We start from the raw sequence: 22,924 nt of genomic DNA on the forward strand, positions 1-22,924 counted from the left end.
TAGTACATTGACAATTTTGTGTGACCGCCACTTCTGTCTAGTTCCACATCATTTTCATTAAGCAGTCACACCACATTTCCCCAGCCCTGGGCAACCACCAGTCTCCGGTCTGTCTTAATGGATTTAACTGTTGTGAATATTTCCTATAAATGGAATCCTGCAATATGTGACTTCTTGTGTTTTTCTTCTGTCACTTAGCATAATCTTTTTGAGGTTCATGTTGTAGCATACATCCGTACTTCATTCCATTTTATGGCTGAATAATATTCTGCTGTATGTATTTATCACAATTTGTTTATCCATTTATTCAGTGATGGACATTTGGGTTATTCCCACCTTTTGAATATTATGAAAAGTGCTGCTATGAATTTTATGGCTGGGTATTTGTTTGAGTACCTGTGTTTAGTTCTTTGGGTATTTTCCTAGGTATATACCTTTGCTAGATTATATGGTGATGCTGTGTTTAACTTTTTTATTTTAGAGAGTGCTCAAGATGGGGAGAGAGGCAAAGGGGGAAGAGAGAAAGAGAAAGAGAAAATGAGAATCTTTGGCAGACCCATGCTCAGTGCAGAGCCTGACACCAGGCTCAATCCTATAACCCTGAGATCATGACCTGAGCCGAAATAAAGAGTTGGGCTCTCAATTGACTGAGCCACCTAGGTGCCCCAGTGTTTAGCTTTTTGAGAAACTGACAAACTATTTTCCACAGAGGCTACACCAATTTACCTTCCCGCCAGCACTGTATGAAACTTCCAGTTTTCTCCACATCCTCGCCAACTTCCTATTTTCTGTTAATTTGATTATAGCCATCCTAACGGGTGTGAAGTGGCATCTCACTGTGGTTTTGATTTGCATTTCTCTAATGATATTGAGCATCTTTTGATGTACTTATTAGCCATTTGTGTATCTTTTGGAGCAAAGACTATACGTGTCTTTTGCCCATTTTTTTAGGGCTCTGTGTTGAGTAGTGAAAGTTCTTTATACTTTCTAGACACAATTCTCTTGTCAGATCCATGGTTTGCAAATATTTTCTCCCATTTTTTAGGTTGTCTTTTAAGTTGTCCTTTAACTTTTTAATTGAGATATAATTGATATGTAACATTATTTAGATGTGTGCAGTGTAATGATTCAGTATTTTATATACTTTGAAATGATCACCACGAAAAGCCTAGTTAATATCCATCCCACACAGTTACATTTTTCCCCCCTGTGGGAACTTTTAAGATCTTGGCAACTTATCAAATATACACTATATGGCATTACTAACTGTAGTTACCAGGCTGTACATCACATTCCCTGACTTATTTATTTTATAACTAAGTTTGTGTCTTTGACCCCATTCAGCCATTTTGCCCACCTACCCCTTCCTTTGTCAATTATCAGTCTATTCCATGTATCTTTGATATTATATTAGCCAGTCTGATAAGTGCGAGGTTATATCTCATTCTGGTTTTGATTTGCATTTCGTTGATGATTAGGGACACTGAGCATCTTCTCATGTGTCCTCTGTATGTTTTCTTTGGAGATATTATCTATTCAACTCCTCTGCCCATTATTTAATTGGGTTGTGTTTTTGATACTAAGTTGTGTAAATTCTTTATATATTTTGGATATTAGCCCCTTATCTGTTGTATGATTTGCAAGTATCTTCTCCCATTCAGTAGGTTGCCTTTTCTTTTTGTTGGCAATTTCTTTTGCTGTGCAAAAGATATTTAGTTTGGTATAGTCCCGTTTGTTTATTTTAGTGTTTGTTCCCCTTGCCTGGGGAGTCTCTTGCAAAAAGTTACTGCTGAGACAAATGTCAAAGAGCTTACTGCCTGTGTTTTCTAGGAGTTTTATGATTTCAGGTCTTTTATTTAAACTTTTTCCCTTTTGAATTTGTTTTTATATGTGGCGTAAGATAGCATGTAGCTGTCCAGTTTTCCCAACACTCTTTATTGAAGAGACTGTCCTTTTCCCATTGTATATTCTTGTGTCCTGTGTCATAGATTGTGTGACTGTACTAGAAGCGCGCGCACACACACACACACACACACACACACACACACACACACAGGTTTACATCTGGGCTCTCTATTCTGTTGATCTCTTTGTCTGTTTTCATGCCAGTACCATGCTGTTTTGATTACTATAGCTTAGTATAGCTTGAAATCAAGGAGCATGGTGCTTCCAGTTTTGTTGTTCTTTCTCAAGATTGCTTTGACAAGTTTTGATATCTAGTAACATAAGTCCTCCAAATGTCTTTAATGACAACTGCTGCTGTTGCTGCTGCTACTACTGCTGCTTCCTTATTGTCATTAGTAGCTTTTTCAAGATTGTTTTGGCTATTGTTAGCCTTTTGCATTTCTATCTAAATTTTAGAATCAGCTTGTCAGTTCTCCCTATACTTCACCCTAACTGGCTGGAATTTTGATAGGTATTATGTTGAGTTACAAATTTTATTCATCATCATTTTAATACCACTTTTCATTCAGTGAACATGGATTTATAATCTGAGCTTTCTATTTCACGAAGATGGTATATGTCTTAGTCTTCAATTTCCCGGGATAAGGTTTCTTAAATTTTTGTGTGGATGTCTTATCTTTCTTAACTATGTTCCTAGGCATTTTATGTTATTTGATGCTATTGTAGATAATATGCTTTTTAATATTTACCTGCTAACTGTATATTGTTGGGATATGGATGTAAAGTTTCTTCTCTTTTATATTGACTTTTATCCTAGGGTATTGTTAAAGGCAGTTTGTAATTCTACCAGTTAGTTTTTGCATTTGTGGGGTTTTCTCTTTTCACAGTCATGTCATTTGTTCATCGAGACAGCTTTAATTTTTTCTTTTCCATTCTTAATGCTCTTTATTTCTTTTTCTTCCTCATGCCTTGGCCAGGACCTTCAAAACAATAGAAGTGGTGATAGTTGACATTTTTATCTTCTTCTCAGTCTTAGAGAGGAAGATGGACTATTGGTAATCAGTAGAGGACTTGAAAACTTCATCTAAATGACATAACTAGGACACTACAGTGAATCTCGTCCTGGCGTATATTCTTTCAACTTCGTCTTTTATTTAGAGTAGTCTGTTTATATGTAATGTAAATAGTGATTTGGGTTAATTTGCCATCTGATTTTTATCTTAAGTTTGTTCTGTCATTTCCGTATTCATTTTACTCTTCTTTCTTTCCTTGTTTTTGATCAAATATTTTTATTCTGTTTTCCCCTTTACTGACTTGTTTTTTACATTTTCCTCTTCTTTTAGTAGTTGCCCTAGAGATTACAACATTCTTCCTTGACTCACTGAAGGCCAGTATTAATGAGTCTGTTTTAAACTTTCAGGACAATAGGTTCAGTATTCTTAAGAACTTTAGCATACTTTAATTCCCTTCATTTCCTGATGCTTTTTGTGCTCTTGTACACATAGGACCATTACTGTTGTGATTTTATACAGTTAATATTTATTTAGATTTACAACATATTTTTCCTGTTTTCTTGTTTTTCATTCCTTTTTATTTATGTGATGATTTTCTTCCTACTTAAAGAATTAAAGTAGTATTTCTTTTAGTGTGGATTATTGTGAATTCAGTCTCTTGGGTTTTATTTGTCTGAAAATGTCTTTTCTTTGCCTTGATTTTTTTAAAGGATATTTCCTCCAGGTTTAGAATTCTACACAGGTATGTTTTCTCCCCTTACCATCATCTTCCATTTTCTTACCTTTTCTCTTGAAATCAGCTGATGGCCTTGTTCCTTTGAAGATTTTCTTTTTGCTTTGAATGCTTTTAATTTTTTCTATTTTGCATTGGTTTCCAGTTTCACTAAGGTGTGTCTGGATGTGCTTTTCTTTATATTTATCTTACTTGGGGCTTGTAGATCTTCTTGAATGTTTAGCTTTGATATCTTGCATAAATTCTAAAAAATTTTTGTTTCATATTCTCTTTCCTCTCTTACTGTAGTTCTAATCATGCACTGTAAACATACAATTTATTTTACTATGACAGTTTTTTTTGACACCTTCATATACTTTTCTCCCTGTTGATGCTTCAGTTTTGTTTTCTTCTGACCTGCTCTTCAGATTTGTTTAATCTGTGTTAAGCCCATGCACTGAATTCTTAGTTGCATTTATTGTATATTTCAATTTTATAATTTATTTGTAGCTTTAAAAAATTTTTTTTAAGTTTTTTTTTTTTAGATGTTTATTTTTGGGAAACAGAGTACAAGCGGGGCAGGGTCAGAGAGAGACAGAGACACCAAATCCGAAACAGGCTCCAGACTCTGAGCTGTCAGCACAGAGCCCAACATTGGGCTCGAACTCATGAGACATGAGATCATGACCTGAGCGGAAGTCAGCCACTTAACCCACTGAGCCACCCAGGTGCCCCCCTGTAGTTTTTAGTATAGCTTTTAGTTCCCTGTCAGAATTCTCTATCTTGTCATTTAATTATTGAACTTCTTTAATTATGTTAATGTTGACATCAGCCTTAATTTCTACATCACCTGTGGCTCTTTTTGTCTTATCTGTTTTGTTTTTTCTCTTTTTGGTAAAATCTTGTCCTATGCACATTTTTTAAAATATTTATTTTGAGAGGTGGGGAGGGGCATAGAGAGAGGGGGACAGAGGATCCAAAGCAGAGAGCCTGATGTGAGGCTCAAACTCCCAAACTGTGAGATCGTGACCTGAGCCAAAGTTGGACACTCAACCTACTGAGCCACCCAGGTGCCCTGTACATGTTATTTTTGATTGAGTGGTAGATTTTGTGTGTGAAAAATGTTACAGATAATTTGAGGCTCTGAATAATTTTGTAATTCTTCTGAAGAGGATTTATTTTTCCTGCTGATAGGTAGTTGAGCTGTTGTCAGATCACGTTGGTCCAGTCAAGAATGCACTGTTTGGAAGCTAGACTTCAGTTTCTGACAGGGTGATTCTTTTTCTGATCACCTTTAGGTGTAGGGTGTATTTGTTAGGGATCCACCTAGATGTTCAGCATGTTTTATAGGGACTCTGTTCTTTATTGGGACCAGAATTCCAGTTTTTTTCCTTTCCACCTCTGTGACAGTGATGAAAACATTGCTTAATTGTCAGTTTCTTTCCCTTTTAGAATCAGTTACAGTTTTTATGAGAAAAGCAATCCTAGGGCCAGACTCAAATCTCTTGATTTCTCTCTTCTTTTGAAACTTTATCCTGCAAATTTTCACTGCTTTGGTAGCTCTTTTATCACCTTAAAACTGATTTTTTTTAAAAAAAGATCTGTTATCTAACCTTTCTGTTTGTTCCAAGGAAGATGGTTCAAAAAGTCTAATCAGCTTTTGTCAGAAACAGAACTTTCACCTTTTTTAACCCATTAATTTGTCTTATTTTAATGTTATTTTTGATCTGTATATATTTAACATTTCTGTAACTTGTTTTATAATAATACAATGAACACTTATGTATTGTTAGCTCTTGGTTTATTACTCTCCAGACCTTTCCTTCTGTGTCTTCTCTGTCCCAGGTAACCACTGTGTTGAATTGGGATCTATTACTCCCCAACTAAAACAAAACACTTTACCACATGTATATCTCTAAAATACTTGTTTAGTTTTGCTTATTCCTTTTTTTTTTTTTTTTTTTTTTTTTTTAATGTTTATTTTGAGAGAGAGAGCCAATGCCTAAGCCTGGGAGAGGCAGGGAGAGAGGGAAAGAGAGAATCCCAGGCAGGCTCTACACTGTCAGCATGGAGCCCAACGTGGGGCTCAATCCGTATGTTTGAGTTATACCGTATATATTCTTGGCTGATTTGCTTTTGTCATTACACATTTGTTTCTTCATATAATCCTTGTTATTATATCTAGCTGTACTTCATTCATTACTCTGCATTATGATATCAGTGTGTGAAATCACTTACATGTATTCTCTTAGTGGACATTTGGAATATTTCCATTTCTTTCCTCTCTGAAACAGTGCCCCTATGAATTTTCTTATAGAGGCCACCTGTTGCATATGAGCAAGAATTTCTCTAGGTTATCGTTATACAAGTGAAATTGATGAATCACAGTGTATACACACATTTAACTTTTCATTCCCAAATTATTTTTCAAAATCAGTGTTAAAACTTATTTTTTATTAGCAGTATATATACCCAGGATTGTCAGATCTTTTCACTTTTGCCCATTTATTAGTTAGAAAATACATTAAGACTCATTCTGGTCTTAATTTGCATTTCCCTGGTTGTTGATTAAGTTTTTATGTCTAGTTACTATTTACGTTGCCTCTTTCTGAAATTCCTTTTGAGGTCTTTTGCCTTTTTTTCTGAGCTTTTTGTCTTTTATAAGTAATCTTAACACACATTAATGCTTTTCTGGGTATATGTTGCAATATCTTGATAATAAATGCATAAAATCTCATTTATGGTGTGTCTTTACTCCCTTTGTGTGGTGTCTTTTGAACAAAAATTATCAATTTTAATGTAGCTAAATTTATTCCTTTCTTTTGTAGTTAGTGCTTTTTACATCTTTAAGAAAGCCTTCTCTACTCTAGTGTTACAAAAATAGTCTCCCATATGTTCTAAAAGTTTTAAGGTTTTCTTTTCACATTAAAAAAATTTAATCCATCTGGAATTAATTCATTTGTTTGTATGCTGTGACTTTAAGGATTTCATTTCTTTTTTCTTCCATTAGGGCAACCAAATTTCCCATCATAAATTATTGAGTAATCTTTCCTTCTTCCAGTCCTCTGCATTGTACCACTTATATTGTTTATACCCTCTGTTCTTTACGGATGCTTTGTTGGCTCATCTACAGGGTGTCTTTCCTTAAAGTTTTGTAATTTTCTTTGTAAAGAAAATTTGAAAAATTTTCTTGTAAAACTTAGGTACTTTGATTTTTTAAGTTTTGTATTATATTCGTGGTTGTGATTTGGAGAATTATTTTATAGTTTGAGTCTTTTGTTCATTTTTCTTGCTAAATAAACTCTTTTCTCCTTATTTTTATTTTTTTCTGAAGAATGCCAGTCTTGATTATTAGAAATGAGAAAATTTCTAATCCTTAAATATTTTATCGCTCTACTAATTTCCTTATATTTCTATATGTGTTTCCTCTGCTTACCATTTTTCATCCCCACTTCATATATCAGGTTTTGAAAGTGATATAGTCAAGTCTTCTGTGGTGATGACATTTTCTATCTTTTACTCTTTTTTTTAAATCATTTTTGTTTTGATTTATTTTGATATTCTGCTAGTTGTACAGATGTTCATGAATTTTATATCTTGCTGTGTTATAAGATTTAAAAAGCACATCAGTATCCTATTTACACCAGTGTCCCAATCAAATCCATATCCCATTTCATGCCTTTGATCTTGACTGATACATTTTTTCATCTTGTTAGTTGTACATTTACTCTGTCATTGATTTTATTGCATCTGTTTGGGGTTTATATTATTTTGAACCATCTGAGAGTCTGTTGGTTTTATTTATAACTTTTTCTATTTTGTAATATATACTGATTGACTTTTTCTTATGAATTAAATATTTTAGTAGAATATATATTTGAATAATTCTTTCAAAATGGTGTATAACTTGGAAACTTTCTCTGTGTCTTAGCTTGCTGAAAATATATTTTCCCTTATTCTTGAGTACTGGTATCCTATGTTTCAGGGCACTTGGCTGCAGAAAATTCAGAAAATTGTTTTTTGGCATCTAGTCTCGGCAGCTGAGAAATCTCAACTTGATCTGATTTTCACTTGTTTTTTGGAAGGTTTCCCCATGGAATCTTTGGGATCTTTTTGATATTCTTAGTTCAGAAATTTCATCAGAACATTTCTAATGTGATTGCTTTTTCATTATTTCCACTTTATACTTTGAAGGCATTTCTCAACCGAAGTGAGCCGAAAGCTGTATGTGTTTGACAAGTTTGCCTTCTGGATGTTGGGACCACCTGTCCTGTTGCCCAAGAGTTACCTGAGCTGCCATTTGAGTTCTGTTTCTGAGTCTCCCTCTGGAAATCACTCCTGTCATCCAAGATTGGGTTCAGCTCTCTTGTCATCTTACTTTAGTTCCCTGGCTGCCACTGTAAATTCACACGTATTGCAACGCCTGTGCTTTGTCATCTCAGGATTGTTCTGTGATTGTGCTTAAAAAAACAAAACAAAAAAACACCCAAACTTTTTTGGAGGATATTTCCTTCTGTGCTTTTATGGAGACGGAAACCTTCTAGCTCTGTTCATTTTTTTACTGTATATTTTTTGTTTTTCAATTTTCTAAGGTTCTGGCCTTCTCCTTGGCCCTTTTTGGTTTCCAGCCCTGCTGTGTATCTGTTGCCATTTTGGTGGGATTTAGGTAGGAAGATATTAATGCATGTTTTTTTCTTCCTTAGAGTCAACTGCAAGCCTTCCTAATTTTTCTTGTCAAAATTTTTTGTATATATCTTACCCCTTGTTTAAGAACTGCTTTTTGGCTTTGTTGAGTTTGATCCTAGTCTGTGCCAACTGCCTTAAATAGTTGAATCATTAGTCTCAAAGGGCTAAGTAAGGAAGCATATGTTTAAGTGGTTAGAGTTGGTCCTTCCTCACACTTACAAAGCATCAACTGCTGATGGATGTGTAAGTGCTATATGTGGGTGCTAGTGAAGATAAGTCAACCTTTTTGAGAAATAGATGAGGTAGGTTAATCATCTATAATGACCATCACTGCAGAAGATAAAGACTTCATTCATTCACTAAGTATTAATTAAACATGAAAATTCTTATTTATGTTTTAATGTCCTTCATTTTTGTTTAGCTCCCAGGAAAAAAGACAACTAAGCTTTGGGTTCCAGATGAAGAAGTTTCTCCTGAGACAATGGTCAAAGTGAGTGATATACATAGACCTTTTTATTTTAATACATTCACTAGATTGTATTATCATTATAGGTATTAAAATTCCTGTTATAAAGACATGACTGTTACAATCATCCAAGTGTTTATATTTATTATATGACATTATCCCATCTGCTTTTATAAATTTTTTTTTTATGTTTATTTATTTTTGAGAGAGACAGAGACAGAATATGACTGGGTTAGGGGCAGAGAGAGAGGGAGACACAGAATCCGAAGCAGGGTCCAGGCTCTGAGCTGTCAGCACAGAGCTCAACGTGGGGCTCGAACTCATGAGCTGTGAGATCATGACCCGAGCCGAAGCTGGACGCTCAACCGACTGAGCCACCCAGGCGCCCTCCATCTGCTTTGAGAGTAAAGAGCAGTAATGAAAACCTGAGGCCTCATGGGCAACTGCACATAATCTAATGTGAAAAGAAAAAAAAAAAGTGTTTAAAACTGCCTCCATGTTGCTGCTTAGAAAAGACCATGCTGGTTTTCTCATGTACATTCTCCTATTCAGTAAAGATGGTCATCCAGGAGAAGACTATTCACCTTTTCTGTGAGACTTGATAAAACTTTTTATTTTGATTTAAAAAACAATTCAACCCATTGTTCCTTGAAGTAGGAGTAATACATAAAAGATTATTCATCACTAGTGTAGAGAGTATTTATTAAAAGGATCTACAGTCTGTAATGTAGACCACATCTCATTCCACTGCCAGGAAAAAATATATTAGATACTGTTTTTCTCGTTGTGTTTCATATAAATCTGTTCGTGTTGTGTGTGTATGTGTGTACTAGTTTACATTTTATATTAGGAACTATTTTGTCACGTTATTCCAGCTTCAGATTTTGATGCTGTTTCTGCAGCTGGTGGAATGATGCTTGGTGCTTTTAGTTCCAGTATAAACCTGTTTTCTCAGCATTGGTCTCAAGCAGCAGTTTTGTGTAGTCAGGCAGCACTGGACTAGAAGGCAGGTGACCTGCACTTAAGTTCATGCTTAACAAATGCCCTTTGAGAGGGATCTGAAAAGTTTCTGCCATATACCATTGTTCTAGACCCACTTAGCTCCTGAGCCATAGATCTGTAAAAAACTAAGATAATAAGTGAAAACGAGGTAATATGCACCTCTTCAAAAAGGGTTGTTGGAAACATTAAAGGCAGTAACATATTTTAAAGTACTTAAGTACTTCATAATTATAAAATGTAGCACAAAAGATGGAATATAATTTGTAGTTGGGAACTTAACTTTTCTGACTAAGAAAGTTAGCATGATTTACCATGGGGTCTAAGGAGTAAAGCTTATGATGGGGAAACATTAAACAAAAAGAACTAGTCTTTAGTTCTGTCATTCGTCAGTTGCATGGGTGGGCGGGTAAAACATCTTTAAGGCATTCCGTTATCTTGATATATGCAGAAAAGAATGATTCTTTTTTCCTTTCCTTTTCTTAAAAAGCATCCATTGAAACCATTTCATTTTTTTGAAGGTTGATACAGAATTTTTTCTTTTAATGTAGCAATGTTGTATTTGTCAATTTGTCTTTTAAATAGATTCAGGCTATTAAAATGATGGTTCGATGGCTCCTTGGAATGAAAAATAATCACAGTAAATCAGGAACTTCTACCTTAAGATTGCTAACTACCATATTGCATAGTGATGGAGACTTGACAGAACAGGGGAAAATTAGGTATGTAATTATCATTTCAAAATTCTTGTGCAGTATTTCAATGTCATGTGTAAATGTTTAAAAAAAATTTGTTTTTTAACATTTATTCATTTTTTGAGAGAAAGAGAGCACAAGCAGGGGAGGGGCAGAGAGAGGGGGAGACACAGAATCCGAAGCAGGCTCCAGGCTCCGAGCTGTCAGCACAGAGCCTGATGCGGGGCTTGAATTCATGAAATGCAAGATCATGACCTGAGCCAAGGTCGGACGCTTAACTGACTGAGCCACCCAGGCGCCCCCCTGTGTAAATGTTTAAAGGTCATTTTCTTTTTAAGAAAATAATTAGTATTCCCATGGAGATGTGCATATATTTTTATTATAATATGCTTTTATACAGTGGTTATTTGAAAATGGCAGTCATATGTCTGGGGCAGGGTGTTGCTGTACATTGTAAATATTTTAAACAATAAATGTTTACTTTTTTGAATATCTAAATGTGAAATGGCTAGTGTACCAATCAGTAATTGATGTTTTCCATTCTTATTAAAGTCTAAAGGAAAAAGAACACACTGGGTAGAAGACAAGGTATTGAATCTGTGTCCAGAACTATAAATCTAAATATATGCAAACTTAAAAATGTACTTGATTTAAATTAAATTATATAAACACATACACTTTGTTTTGTTTGAAATATGTAGTTGAGTATAGTGATTCAAAAATTGGACCCTGGAGCCTGGATTCAAATCCTGGCACCACCACTCACTAGCTAGGTGACCTTTAGCAAATGACTTTAACTACCTTGTGTGTCTGTTTCCTCATTTATAAAATAGAGATAGGGACACCTGGGTGGCTCAGTCGGTTGAGCATCCGACTTCAGCTCAGGTCATGATCTCACGGTTCATGGTTCGAGCCCCGTGTCAGGCTCTGCGCTGACAGCTCAGAGCCTGGAGCCTGCTTCGGATTCTGTGTCTCCCTCTCCCTCTCCCTCTCCCTCTCCCTCCCTCCCTCCCTCCCTCCCCTCCTCCCCTCCTCCTCCTCCCCCTCCTCCTCCTCCTCCTCCTCCTTCTTCTTCTTCTTCTTCTTCTTCTTCTTCTTTCTCTCTCTCTCTCTCTTTCCCTCCCTCCCTCCCCCTCTCCCCCACTCCCCCTCTCCCACTTGTGTGGGCACATGCACACTCTCAAAAATAAATAAAAGAGATAATGATTATAATCATTATAATCATAAGACATTATAATGTCTTGTCTAGCTATTATAATAGTCACTATTCATGTGCATATTTAGATTTCATCTCACCTGTTTTTATTCATGTTATTCTTTAATGAAATCAAATGTGTGTTTTAATTCTGCAAATATATGTGAATTGCATTGGTTCACCTTTTTTTTTTTTTTTTTAATTTACATCCAGATTAGTTAGCATGTAGTGCAACAATGATTTCAGGAGTAACATTGGTTCACTTTTAAAACAAGTCTTTATATAGAAATTTGGTCTTCAAAAACTTAGTTGTAAAATATTGAATTTAATTATTTGTGTTTATTTGCACTAAATAAACTCCAGAAGAAAAACAGAATTTCCTTTAGTGGTGGTCGAGTGAATTACCTCATAATAGCTACTTGGAATATTGCTGTTGATTAACTGAATAGCACCTCTAGGACATGTAACTTTAGAACCTTATAAATGTTGACATGCATTCAGTCAGCATTTTTGCATAATCCTTAGAGAAAGGAGAGTCTTAAGCCAGTTAGGTCATTAGATTGTAGAAGACCAAGAATTTGTCTTTTAAGTCACTCTCAGCACTGTATATATGGTAGACACATACTTGTTTTATGAATATTAAATAATCTTTTACTGTGAAAGTACATGGGGAGTCAGTTTGTCTTTTAAATACATTAAGGGTATTAAAATGATGGCTCAGTGGCTTCTTGAAGTGAAAATAATCACAGTAAATCAGGATTTACTGTGTAATTCATCTGATATATCACTATATTAGGAAGAATTGTTTAGATGTATTTACTATTTAAGAATTTACTAATGTTTTAGGGGTGCCTGGGTTGCTCAGTCAGTTGAGCATCTAACTCTTGATTTCGGTTCAGATCATGATCCAGGGGTCATGGGATCGAGCCCTGCGTCAGGACTCTGGACTGAGTGTGGAGCCTGTCTCAGATTCTCTTTCTCCCCCTCTCCCCCATTCCCCTGCTTGCATACTCTTTCTCTCTCTCTCAAATCATAAAAAAAAAAAAAAAGAAAAGAAAAAGAAAAATTTTGCTAATGTTTGAGGTGTGTCCCATTAAGCAGAAGTTTTCTTAAATTTAAAAGGAGCTTCTTGGTAATATTTGAAAAGTTGAATTCTAAAAATTGTGATGTTTTCTGCTACACCTGCTTTCATTCTTCTTTTATACTTAGCACATTAGTTTTAGTTGACTGATTAACAAGTTAGGACATTTTTGTGCCTAATCTATAAGTAAACACATAACCAAAAAAAATCCATACCAGAAGACTTTAGCTAAACATACAAATATATTCTAAGCTTTAATCTTGGCTAAAGCTATTTTATGTAGAATTAAATGACTTCAGTATAGACTGTGTTCAGGAAAAGAACTTGGAGTATTAGACACCATGTTCCAAAGTTAAGTAAACATAAGTGTTCAGTGTCACTGAATTGCCTTCTGCCCTTTTTTTGGCCACAGGAAATTTTTAAAAATTTGATGTAGCAAGTAGAAATGTTCTTATGCAGACATTTAGAAATCTCATTTACAATTCTTTCTTATTTATTTTTTAGTAAACCGGATATGTCACGTCTGAGGCTTGCAGCTGGAAGTGCTATTGTAAAGCTGGCACAAGAACCTTGTTATCATGAAATCATCACATTAGAACAGTACCAGCTCTGCGCATTAGCTATCAATGTAAGGAAGATGGCCATATAGAATAGAACTTTATATGGTCTTTGACTTTTTAGGAAGAAAAAAAGTCCTCCATGATATAGAGATAAAAATGTTGAATTGTCTCCTTTTGGAAAATGTATGCATGAGAAACATTTCAGAGTTCTAAAACTGTTGTTTGAGTTTTGGGTTGCTAACATAGTACATTCGATTCTCGTTATTTGTAGTAGTTCTATTCTACAGAGTCACCCCAGCCACCAAATTACCAAATACTGATCCATTGCTTCTAAGGGAAATACAGGGGTGGTTTCTCCAAGGCTCTGTTCCCAACATTTTTGTCAGTCTGTCAGTACGTAACCTTGTTTCATGTGTGTTTCCTTTTGAGGACATATGATTTAATATATAGTTGTGTCACTACCATTGAACTCATGACCAACAGAGCTGTAACTCCTGCCTGAATAAAACTTTGCTAACATGTATTCTCCCTATGGCATATCACAACCTTCTTGCTTTTAGGAACACTGAACAGCACTATGCTTGGGAGCTCTTTTAAACAACAAAACCACCAACAGATGCACAAAAATGTGAAAAAATGTGGCACTAAATAGACTGTCAAAAGGACACTTGTTTGCAATACAAGAGCTGACACAACAGGCCTTGCTTTGTTCAACTTCATTCAGATGGGATGTATGTCAGATGATTCAGATTGTTGCCTGTTCATTTACTCACTACTGTATTGATTTACTCACTTTAAGTATTGATTTTGGGGTTACAAATAAATTGTAGTGAGTAGGTGAATTCACAGATTTGGAATGTGTAAATAATGAGAATTGAATATATTGAGGTCTTAAAAGGAATAAAAAATACAGACATTTACAGTTTTATAAAGATATGATACAGATTAATAAACATTTCTTATTTCTCCAACCAGTTAAAATTTGAAGTTATTAACAGCGATACTAATGGATTCATTCTCTAGTCTTACAGATTTCATATTAGAGTAACATAGTATTTGAATCCTGTTACTTTGGAAGTTTTTAGCATCATTGAGAAAATTAAAAAGGACTTCCATAATGGAAAATATGATATTTAAATATGAGCTTTTCATTCATTTTTTTGGTCATTTTACACTTAATTTTCCTGTTCTTTTCCAAGTAGTCTTATGTATAAGAATTTGGCATTTATTTTAGGGATTATTGTAATTTTTCTTTCCACCCTTCCCTCTGCTTATTTTTAAATTAGTGCTTATGTGTAACTCCTAGCCATAAGCAATTGCCTGTTTTTTGTAATCATTTTGTCAGAATATGGTACTTTAGTCTTTAAAAAAGCTATTCCAGATCTCCAAATCTTGTTTTTGTTTTGTTTTAGTTTTAGTGTTGTAATTCAGATATTATACTAAACCATTTGAAAATGAGATTTCGAGGAATCCATAATTTCCTGGTTTAGTTTTTTCTCATTAAATTTTAGAAATAATCTTATTTTGCAAGAAAGTGAAAATTGTTTAAAAATATATATTAAATTTCTTAGAAGAAAACGTTTGTAATTTTTTTTTAGATTGGTGATACAGTCGGTTGATTTATCACATCTTGGTCTGATATTTCTAAATGTATTGGTGCTACCAGTTTTAAGGTGGAAACTGTTACAGAAGTATGGAAATATGTGAGAGAAATGGGCTTTGTTTGAAACTTATTGTGTGTAAAAAGTATGTACAAATCGTTAAATATTCACTATGTGTGAAAAGCATCCATACTTCTAGAGATTTTCTAGCACAATATATGTTATGTATTACTATCTCAGTCACCAAATTCCCAAGGTGAAAGTTCAGATTGCCTAAGTTTTAAGATTGCTTTGGAATACTGTTGACTATGGAACATGTGTTAATGGTTGAAAGTTAGTTATTAGCATATTCTCACAACTTACAGACATACGCAGTTACCCTCCTGAAAAATACCTTTCTGCTGTGCTTCTAAACCGTATGCTTGTCTCTTCTTTTTCAGTCTCCAGACCTCAAAGAGTAATCTGTATCTTTGTCTCTTTTACCCACTTATCTCTCAGTCCTCACTACTCACATTTTGGCATTTGCTTTTCTTGTTTTTCCAAAAATGCTTTATTGAAGGCCTCGAATCCAGTGATACTAGTTAGTCTTCATTATACATGTCCTTTCTGCATTATTTGACACAGCTCACTGCACCTTTATTCTTGAAATTCTCTCTGGTTTCTATCTCCTGATTTTTGTTGTTCCTCTCTAACTACATTTTTTTGTTCTGTTTTCCTTTAAATGCATGTATTCTTTAAGGATTTGTTGATGACCAAATTTTCCACTTAATACATTCTTTTTTAGCTGTCTTATTTTCTTCGTAGGTGACCCCTGTACTAGCAACATTTTAACATTTTTGCAGGTCAGTCTGGTGCCACTTACAAGGCTAAACAGAAATTTCAAACTCTTATGGTCTGTGAATGTTAAGACTGAATTCATAATCTTTCTGAAATCTATTCTTTACTGACATGTAGAGCCTCAGTAAGCATTAAATAAATCCAAATGGTATTCTTAGTTTGAAAAACATGATTTATATTTGACTATTTGCTTGTCCTTGTGCCTTGTTATAGAAGTGCAGATAATCTGTCCTGTGTCATATCTTTTCACTCATATCTTCTTAACTGTTCTTACCACTGTAATCATCATTAGCTTTCACCTGGACTATTGGGAGACTTTTCTGCTGTGGTTTAAATTTCCCTATCACAGTTCCAATCATTATTTTCCCAGTCAAAATATTTAGGGGCTTATACTTGTAAAAAAAAAAAAAAAGAGAGAGAGAGAGAAAGAAAGAAAAGAAAGAAAAATTGCATGTATTTTACAGTTTGGCTGTTCAAACCCTTCTAATATTGTGGGTCCAAATATACACTTAAAAAATCTTGTTTAACCCACTACCCTTACCTACCTTCATTTCAGTGAAACTGAACAGTTTTTTTCTTTTATGTGCCTGTAGTTTGCTTTCTTCTCACCCTCCCATTTCCACAAGTCCATCTCCGACCCTTTTTGCAAATCAAGGCTTAAACACAACCTTCTCCACACAACTTGCTCAGATTCTTACAGCTGGTCTCATTTTTATTCCCCACAGATTTTTATCTTCAGTCTTTTGATACATACATGCATCATGCTTTATTTATTTTTATATACGTCTGCTTTATTTCTCTTACTCGAGTTGAGTTCTTTAAAGGTAGTATTGTGGTTTATATATACAATGGAATACTACTTGGCAATGAGAAGGAATGAAATATGGCCTTTTGTAGCAACATGGATGGAACTGGAGAGTGTTATGCCAAGTGAAATAAGTCATACAGAGAAAAACAGATACCATATGTTTTCACTCTTATGTGGATCCTGAGAAACTTAACAGAAGACCATGGGGGAGGGGAGGGGAAAAAAAAAAAAAGAGAGAGAGGGAGCCAAACCATAAGAGACTCTTAAAAACTGAGAATAAACTGGGGGTAGATGGGGGGTGGGAGGGAGGGGAAAGTGGGTGATGGGCATTGAGGAGGGCACCTGTTGGGATGAGCACTGGGTGTTGTACGGAAACCAATTTGACAATTTCATATTAAAAAAAAAAAGGTATCTCAGAGGTTCTTGTATATTTGAATAGAAAGTAAATCTGGGGAAATAGAAATTCAATAATATGAATCTTAATATTATTTAATAATTAAGTATTTTAGAATTTGAATGCAATTCATGAAAAATTTACTTTGTACTGCTATCTGCTGTACGTTGTTCTAGGTTCTGTAAAATACAAAGCCATGGCTACTGCCCTTAAGAACAAAAGCTCTTAGAACAGAAAATATAAAGAAGTGTTGATAATACAATGTGATGCACAAAGTAATTGAACTATTTGCAAGACACTGTCAGTAGTTCTGAGGATAATTTGTAGTAGGAAAGGGCACTAAAAGTGAATTTACTTAAGATGCAGACAAATTAATTTCACAGTTAGTGAATAAAAGCTTTAATTGGAACTTCGAGGAAAATGTTTTGTAGTATTACATACCATCTTCTTTTTTCTTATATTGAACCAAAGAGTGGTTAGAACCATAACCATGAAAGTATTAAATGTTTGCTTTTTTGAATGTTTTTTTCCTGCAAAAAAAAATTGCATTACTCTATTCCGTACTTCACATTTAACTTCTGTAACATAGTCAAAATGATAATCATCTTTGCAAAAAACAAACATTTGGAGGCTGTCTCAGTTCCTAGGAAGACATATTTTAAGTTTTTTCTTCACATGCTTTTCTATTTGATGTACCTATTTGTCATCATTCTTGTCAGTTTTCTCCTCTTTCATTATTAACTGTGACAGCTTGCACATGACTTAACAGTTCTTCTCTAACTTTAATGACAAATTTTGGGAATCCTACTACTTTTGCCATGATTCAGTAATTAATTTATATTGTTGGATCCTGAATGATTAGTGAGAAAGTAACAAAAACATGGTCTAGGTTGAGAATGTATCTGAGTAGGGGGAAGGGATGTTTGGAGATTAATTTTTTAATGAATGGTGTGTTCATCTGTGAATATATTTGTGATATTTTGACTTACACAGTTTGTAATTGGGTATTTTCATGGTGAATAATCAGATAATGAAGATTCCTCTACCCCGTGGGAGTTTTAATACTGAGGAAGGAATGAGTTGATGTCAACTTTATTTTGTTGGGTGTGAGGGTTGACAATAATTCTGTGGAATTAGAATACTCTTTAATTTCTTATTTTTTAAAATTTTATTTTAGAGAGGAGTGCATGAGCGAGCAGGGGAGGGAAAGAGAGTGGGGGGCAGAGAGAGAGAATCCCAAGCAGCTCCACACTGTCAGTGCAGAGCCCAACATGGGGCTCAGTCTCATGGCCTGTGAGACCATGACCCAAATTGAAACCAGGAGTCGGACCCTTAACTGACTAAGCCACCCAGGTGCCCCAAGAATACTTCTTAAAAAATAGATATTTGGGGGCACCTGGGTGTCTCAAATGGTTACGTGTCGGACTCTTGATTTCAGCTCAGGTTATGATCTCACGGTTCATGGGATTGAGCCCCGCGTCGGACTCCAGTGACAGTGGGGGAGCTTCCTTGGAATTCTCTCTCTCCTCTTTCTGCCCCTCCCCTGCTCATATTTGTGCTCTCTCTATCTCAAAATAAGCTTAAAAAAAAAGAGAGATAAGTCTAAATTAAATGAGAGAAGGTACACAAAATAAGGATTTAAAGATAAGAGCAAGATGTTATGACCTAGGTTTTGAGAAAAAACAACAAAATGTACATTATAGATAGTAGAAATAGTATGCATAACATTGCAATAGTATGAAAGACACCACACTTTGTGATAATTGGTGGAGGGTAAGGTGTAATTATGAAGGTCTTTACACGTTTCATATATGACTCAAATGTCATATTGAGCTTTGTCCTATAGCTTATTCTATAGATAATCTATATGCCAGATACTGTGCTAGGTTTAGACGCTCAAAAGTGAATAAAGGCATAGTTCTTGTCTTTAAGGAATGAGCCGTGATGGGTAAGACCTATAAACCAATCATTTTAATACTGTATAGTGAATGCTATGCCGGAGATACGCACAGAGTGCTAAGGGAGGATAGCTGGATGCCTGATAAAGACTGGAAGATATAGGAGCTGTTGTTAGAGATGAGGAGGAGTTACCTAGAAGAGTGGAGATGGGTGGTTTAGTAGAGGGAGTTAGTATGAGGAAAGCAGGCACAGTGGTAATGAACAATCAGTTCATTTATAGGACTAAAAGTAATTTGGTGTTCCTGAAATTGACTAGTAACTCTTGCCTTCAGAGTTGTCCATTTTAATCTGAATAGTTTTTTCACTGTTAAAGCTAAAATATATAAATTGGACAGTTTTATCTTGCTCAGTAAGTGCAAAAGCTAGATAGGAGATGGTATTTAAACTATTTTTAATACCTTAAGTTAGGATGGATTTATATGTACTAGCTTTATCTGTTTTAAAAGTATATTCAGTATTTTCTAACACATGTAACTTGGTACCTTGTGAACACTACAGCCTTGAAATGAACATGTCACGATCCCTCAGTCTTGTGAGCAGAAGCAGTGGTTGTCCATAAACTTGCTCTCCTTTACCCTTCAAATTTCGTATGTGAGGTTGTTACTTATTCTTTGTTGCCATGTGAATAATCTGTGGAATAATTCTGTCTTTACAGGATGAATGCTATCAAGTAAGACAAGTGTTTGCTCAGAAACTTCACAAAGGCCTCTCCCGATTACGGCTTCCACTTGAGTATATGGCAATCTGTGCACTTTGTGCAAAAGATCCTGTAAAAGAGAGAAGAGCTCATGCTAGGCAGTGTCTGGTCAAAAATATAAATGTGAGACGCGAGTATCTGAAGCAGCATGCAGCCGTTAGTGGTAAGCATATGTGAAAATGGGAAGTATACTATTCTAGCCAGTTGCAGTTTGATTGAACACAAAGTGATGTTACTGCTATTTATTATACTCTAATTGGCCATCATTAAATACAAAATTGTTACTAATTTTCAATAACCGTTTTCCTTTAAAAAAGTTCGTTTGACAAATATAAATGCATAGGTATTTAAATATCAACCCATGTTTCTTTATGTAACTGACTGAATGGCCAAGGAAAATAAGCAATGACATTGGAGATACTTTTAATAAAACAGTGAAATATGCGCGCGCGCACACACACACACATGTGGTGTAAGTACTGTTTTTTAGATTTAAAAAAGTACAGGTCTTTTATCTTTGATTGTTTTTCACTGGTAGCTGATGTTAATATCCGGTGCTTATGTGCCTGTTTTTAATCTCATTTTATCCCATTTGTGTTATTAGTTTTTGTGTCTGAGTTCTTCATTGTATTTAAAAAAAATTTTTTTAAATGTTTATTTATTTTTGATAGAGAGACAGAGCATGAGCATGGGAGGGGCAGAAAGAGGGGGAGACACAGAATCTGAAGCAGGCTCCAGGCTCTGAGCTGTCAGCACAGAACCCAACATGGGGCTCGAACTCATGGACCACAAGATCATGACCCTCAGAAGTCAGAGGCTCAACCAACTGAGCCACCCAGGCTCAAGCCACCCTTGAGTTCTTTTAACAGCATTAGAATCCACCTAGTTACCCAAGTCAAAAATCAGGCCTTTATTTTTGTGCCTTTTTTTTTCCTCTTATTGGTCACCAAATCCTCTAGATACCTTGAATGTCTCTCTCCTTAGCTCTCCTACTCTGGTATATTTCACTTGGGTAATTGAATACACTCCAAACATCTTCCTGTTGTGTTTCCTTGCCTCTGACCCGTCTCCAGCTGTGCCACACACCATTATCAAGAATACTATTCTAAAACAGGTTGGATCATGGTACTTCCTTGTTTGAAATCCATGTTGATTCTTCATTGCTGATAGGATCTAGTTGAAACTCATTAGCCTGGTCCTTACTCTCAGCCTGAGTTTCAAGCTACCTATAAATTTTGTGTATCTTATACTATGGATTATTTGAAATTTGTGCAACCATCTTTTAACTTTGTTGTCAACTCTATCTGGAAATTACCTGCCCTTCTAGACAAACATAAAGAAAACTGAGGAGCGTGGTTTGCACCTTTTGAATCCTTTAAAATACAGTTTTGGTGTTACTGCATCACTGGGGCCTTCTTTCTTTCTCTTCCTTCTCAAACTTGGAGAATAAGAGCTCTGGAGTCAAATCCCTCTTCTGTTTACTGGTTGTTTGGGGGCAGGTTACTTTCTCAGTCTGAGCCCTAGTCTCCTTATTTGTAAAATTGGTATAATTATACTCATTTCTTATGGTTAGCATGAGGATTTAAGTGTTATGTGTATAAAGCACCTGGCATGATGTGTGGTTCAAAGAAGTACTTGGTACTTGTTAGCTATACTTACTTGAAGGCGCCTTTCACATTGAAGTATAGTTTGTGTCTCTACACTTTCCTGTGAGATCTTTATCTAGTCTTACTCATCTTTGTACTTAAAATAATATGCCCGAATAAAAGTAGTAAGCCTAGAAAATAGTAAGCATTGAATAAATACTTGATACATTTGAATTTGAATATCACTGAGTTTTGAAACTTGTTACTTTTTTCTTCTGTATTCTATATTTTCTTGAAATAAATATTACACACCAACTATTCTCTTAGAGTTCAGCAATAAGGAAATAAATAAAACTTGGTGTCTTATTGACACATGTAGTATTTATTATATGCCAAGTTGAGTATCTGATTTAAAATTTTATTTTGAGGGGCGCCTGGGTGGCTCAGTCAGTTAAGCGTCCAGCTTCAGCCCAGGTCATGATCTTGCAGTTCATGAGTTCGAGCTCTGCATTGGGCTCTGTGCTGACAGCTCAGAGCCTGGAACCTGCTGTGGATTCTGTGTCTCCTTCTCTCTCTGCCTCTCCCCAGCTCATGCTCACACTCTGTCTCTGTCAAAAATAAATAAACTTAAAAAAAAAAATTAAAATTTTATTTTGAAAGTAGGAAATATAAAAGGAATTGTTCAGTATATGACTCCTGGTCTTTTTGACTAATGTTTGGTAAAACTAGTTAGGATTACCATTCTGACCTCTAGTGCAATATGCTGATCTCAGGTCAAAATATAAAAATATTTGAATTTAAAATAAAAGTTTGTTACTTCAAATGTCCTAGAAACTCTGAAGTCTATTAGTTTAGATCTGTTCTTTTTTTACAAATAATCTCAAGCAGTATCAACCTTCTTATTTTTTGTGCCATATTAACATTGAAAGATGCATTTTTTTTTTTTTTTTGCTCAGCTTAATAAGGGAGTGTTAAACATAAGGTTGCTCATAATCACAAGAAAAATAGATCTTATGTTTCTTTTTCTTAGATATAGTTTGTTTGGGTCACTTTTTACCTTGTGTGTTTGAAAATGAAAATATTTGTCTTTGTAGGCTCAGCATATGGTGCATTTAGTAGGCATTTCAATATTGGACATGATGGATGAATGAATAAAGTCTTTATGGTGTAATTCAACACTGGACATTTCAATAAATTTTTCTTGTAGCCATATTTTGGGAAACTACTGGGATGCAAGAAATACAGTATCATAGACAAAGTGTAAGGTTTGGTTTTCTAACCTGGATGTTTGTGTTTTGTTTTTTCTTTTTCAGAAAAATTATTGTCTCTTCTACCAGAGTATGTTGTTCCATATACAATTCACCTTTTGGCACATGACCCAGATTATGTCAAAGTACAGGATATTGAACAACTGAAAGATGTTAAAGAGTAAGACCTTTTTCATTCCATTTTCATATTTCCTGAAAGTTTTTTCTCTTTGATGCTGATAATGGAATTGCCATTATAATTAATTAGATTTATTTAATTTCTTAGGAGTTCCACGTTCTTCCCTTATTTCTTCTCTTGTTTGTCTTTTTTCATACCATATCTTTATATTTCATTTCCTATATGATTTCCCAAAATCATATTTAGCATAATTAGTGCACTGCTGTGTCTCTTTCGTTCTGGCACTTGTTTTCTATTGATGCAGTCCATTAAGAGTTTCCATTCCAGTTCTTACCTTTTCCTGC

At 35.0% G+C, this 22,924-nt stretch overlaps 1 protein-coding gene across 8 annotated transcripts in view; it reads left to right on the forward strand.

The window, feature by feature from the left end:
• The window catches only part of PDS5B (PDS5 cohesin associated factor B), a 188,177-nt gene that overhangs the window by 143,088 nt on the left and 22,165 nt on the right, over positions 1-22,924 (forward strand). For all 8 annotated transcript variants that reach the window (XM_027064656.2, XM_027064657.2, XM_027064660.2 and 5 more), the window contains exons 22-26: positions 8,738-8,806; positions 10,367-10,503; positions 13,257-13,380; positions 19,567-19,771; positions 22,508-22,622. In XM_027064656.2, the coding sequence (XP_026920457.1) occupies positions 8,738-8,806; positions 10,367-10,503; positions 13,257-13,380; positions 19,567-19,771; positions 22,508-22,622 (650 nt within the window). The remainder of the gene's footprint in view (positions 1-8,737; positions 8,807-10,366; positions 10,504-13,256; positions 13,381-19,566; positions 19,772-22,507; positions 22,623-22,924) is intronic.

Source organism: Acinonyx jubatus, chromosome A1 (genome assembly GCF_027475565.1).
Source record: "Acinonyx jubatus isolate Ajub_Pintada_27869175 chromosome A1, VMU_Ajub_asm_v1.0, whole genome shotgun sequence".
Lineage (NCBI taxonomy): Eukaryota > Metazoa > Chordata > Mammalia > Carnivora > Felidae > Acinonyx > Acinonyx jubatus.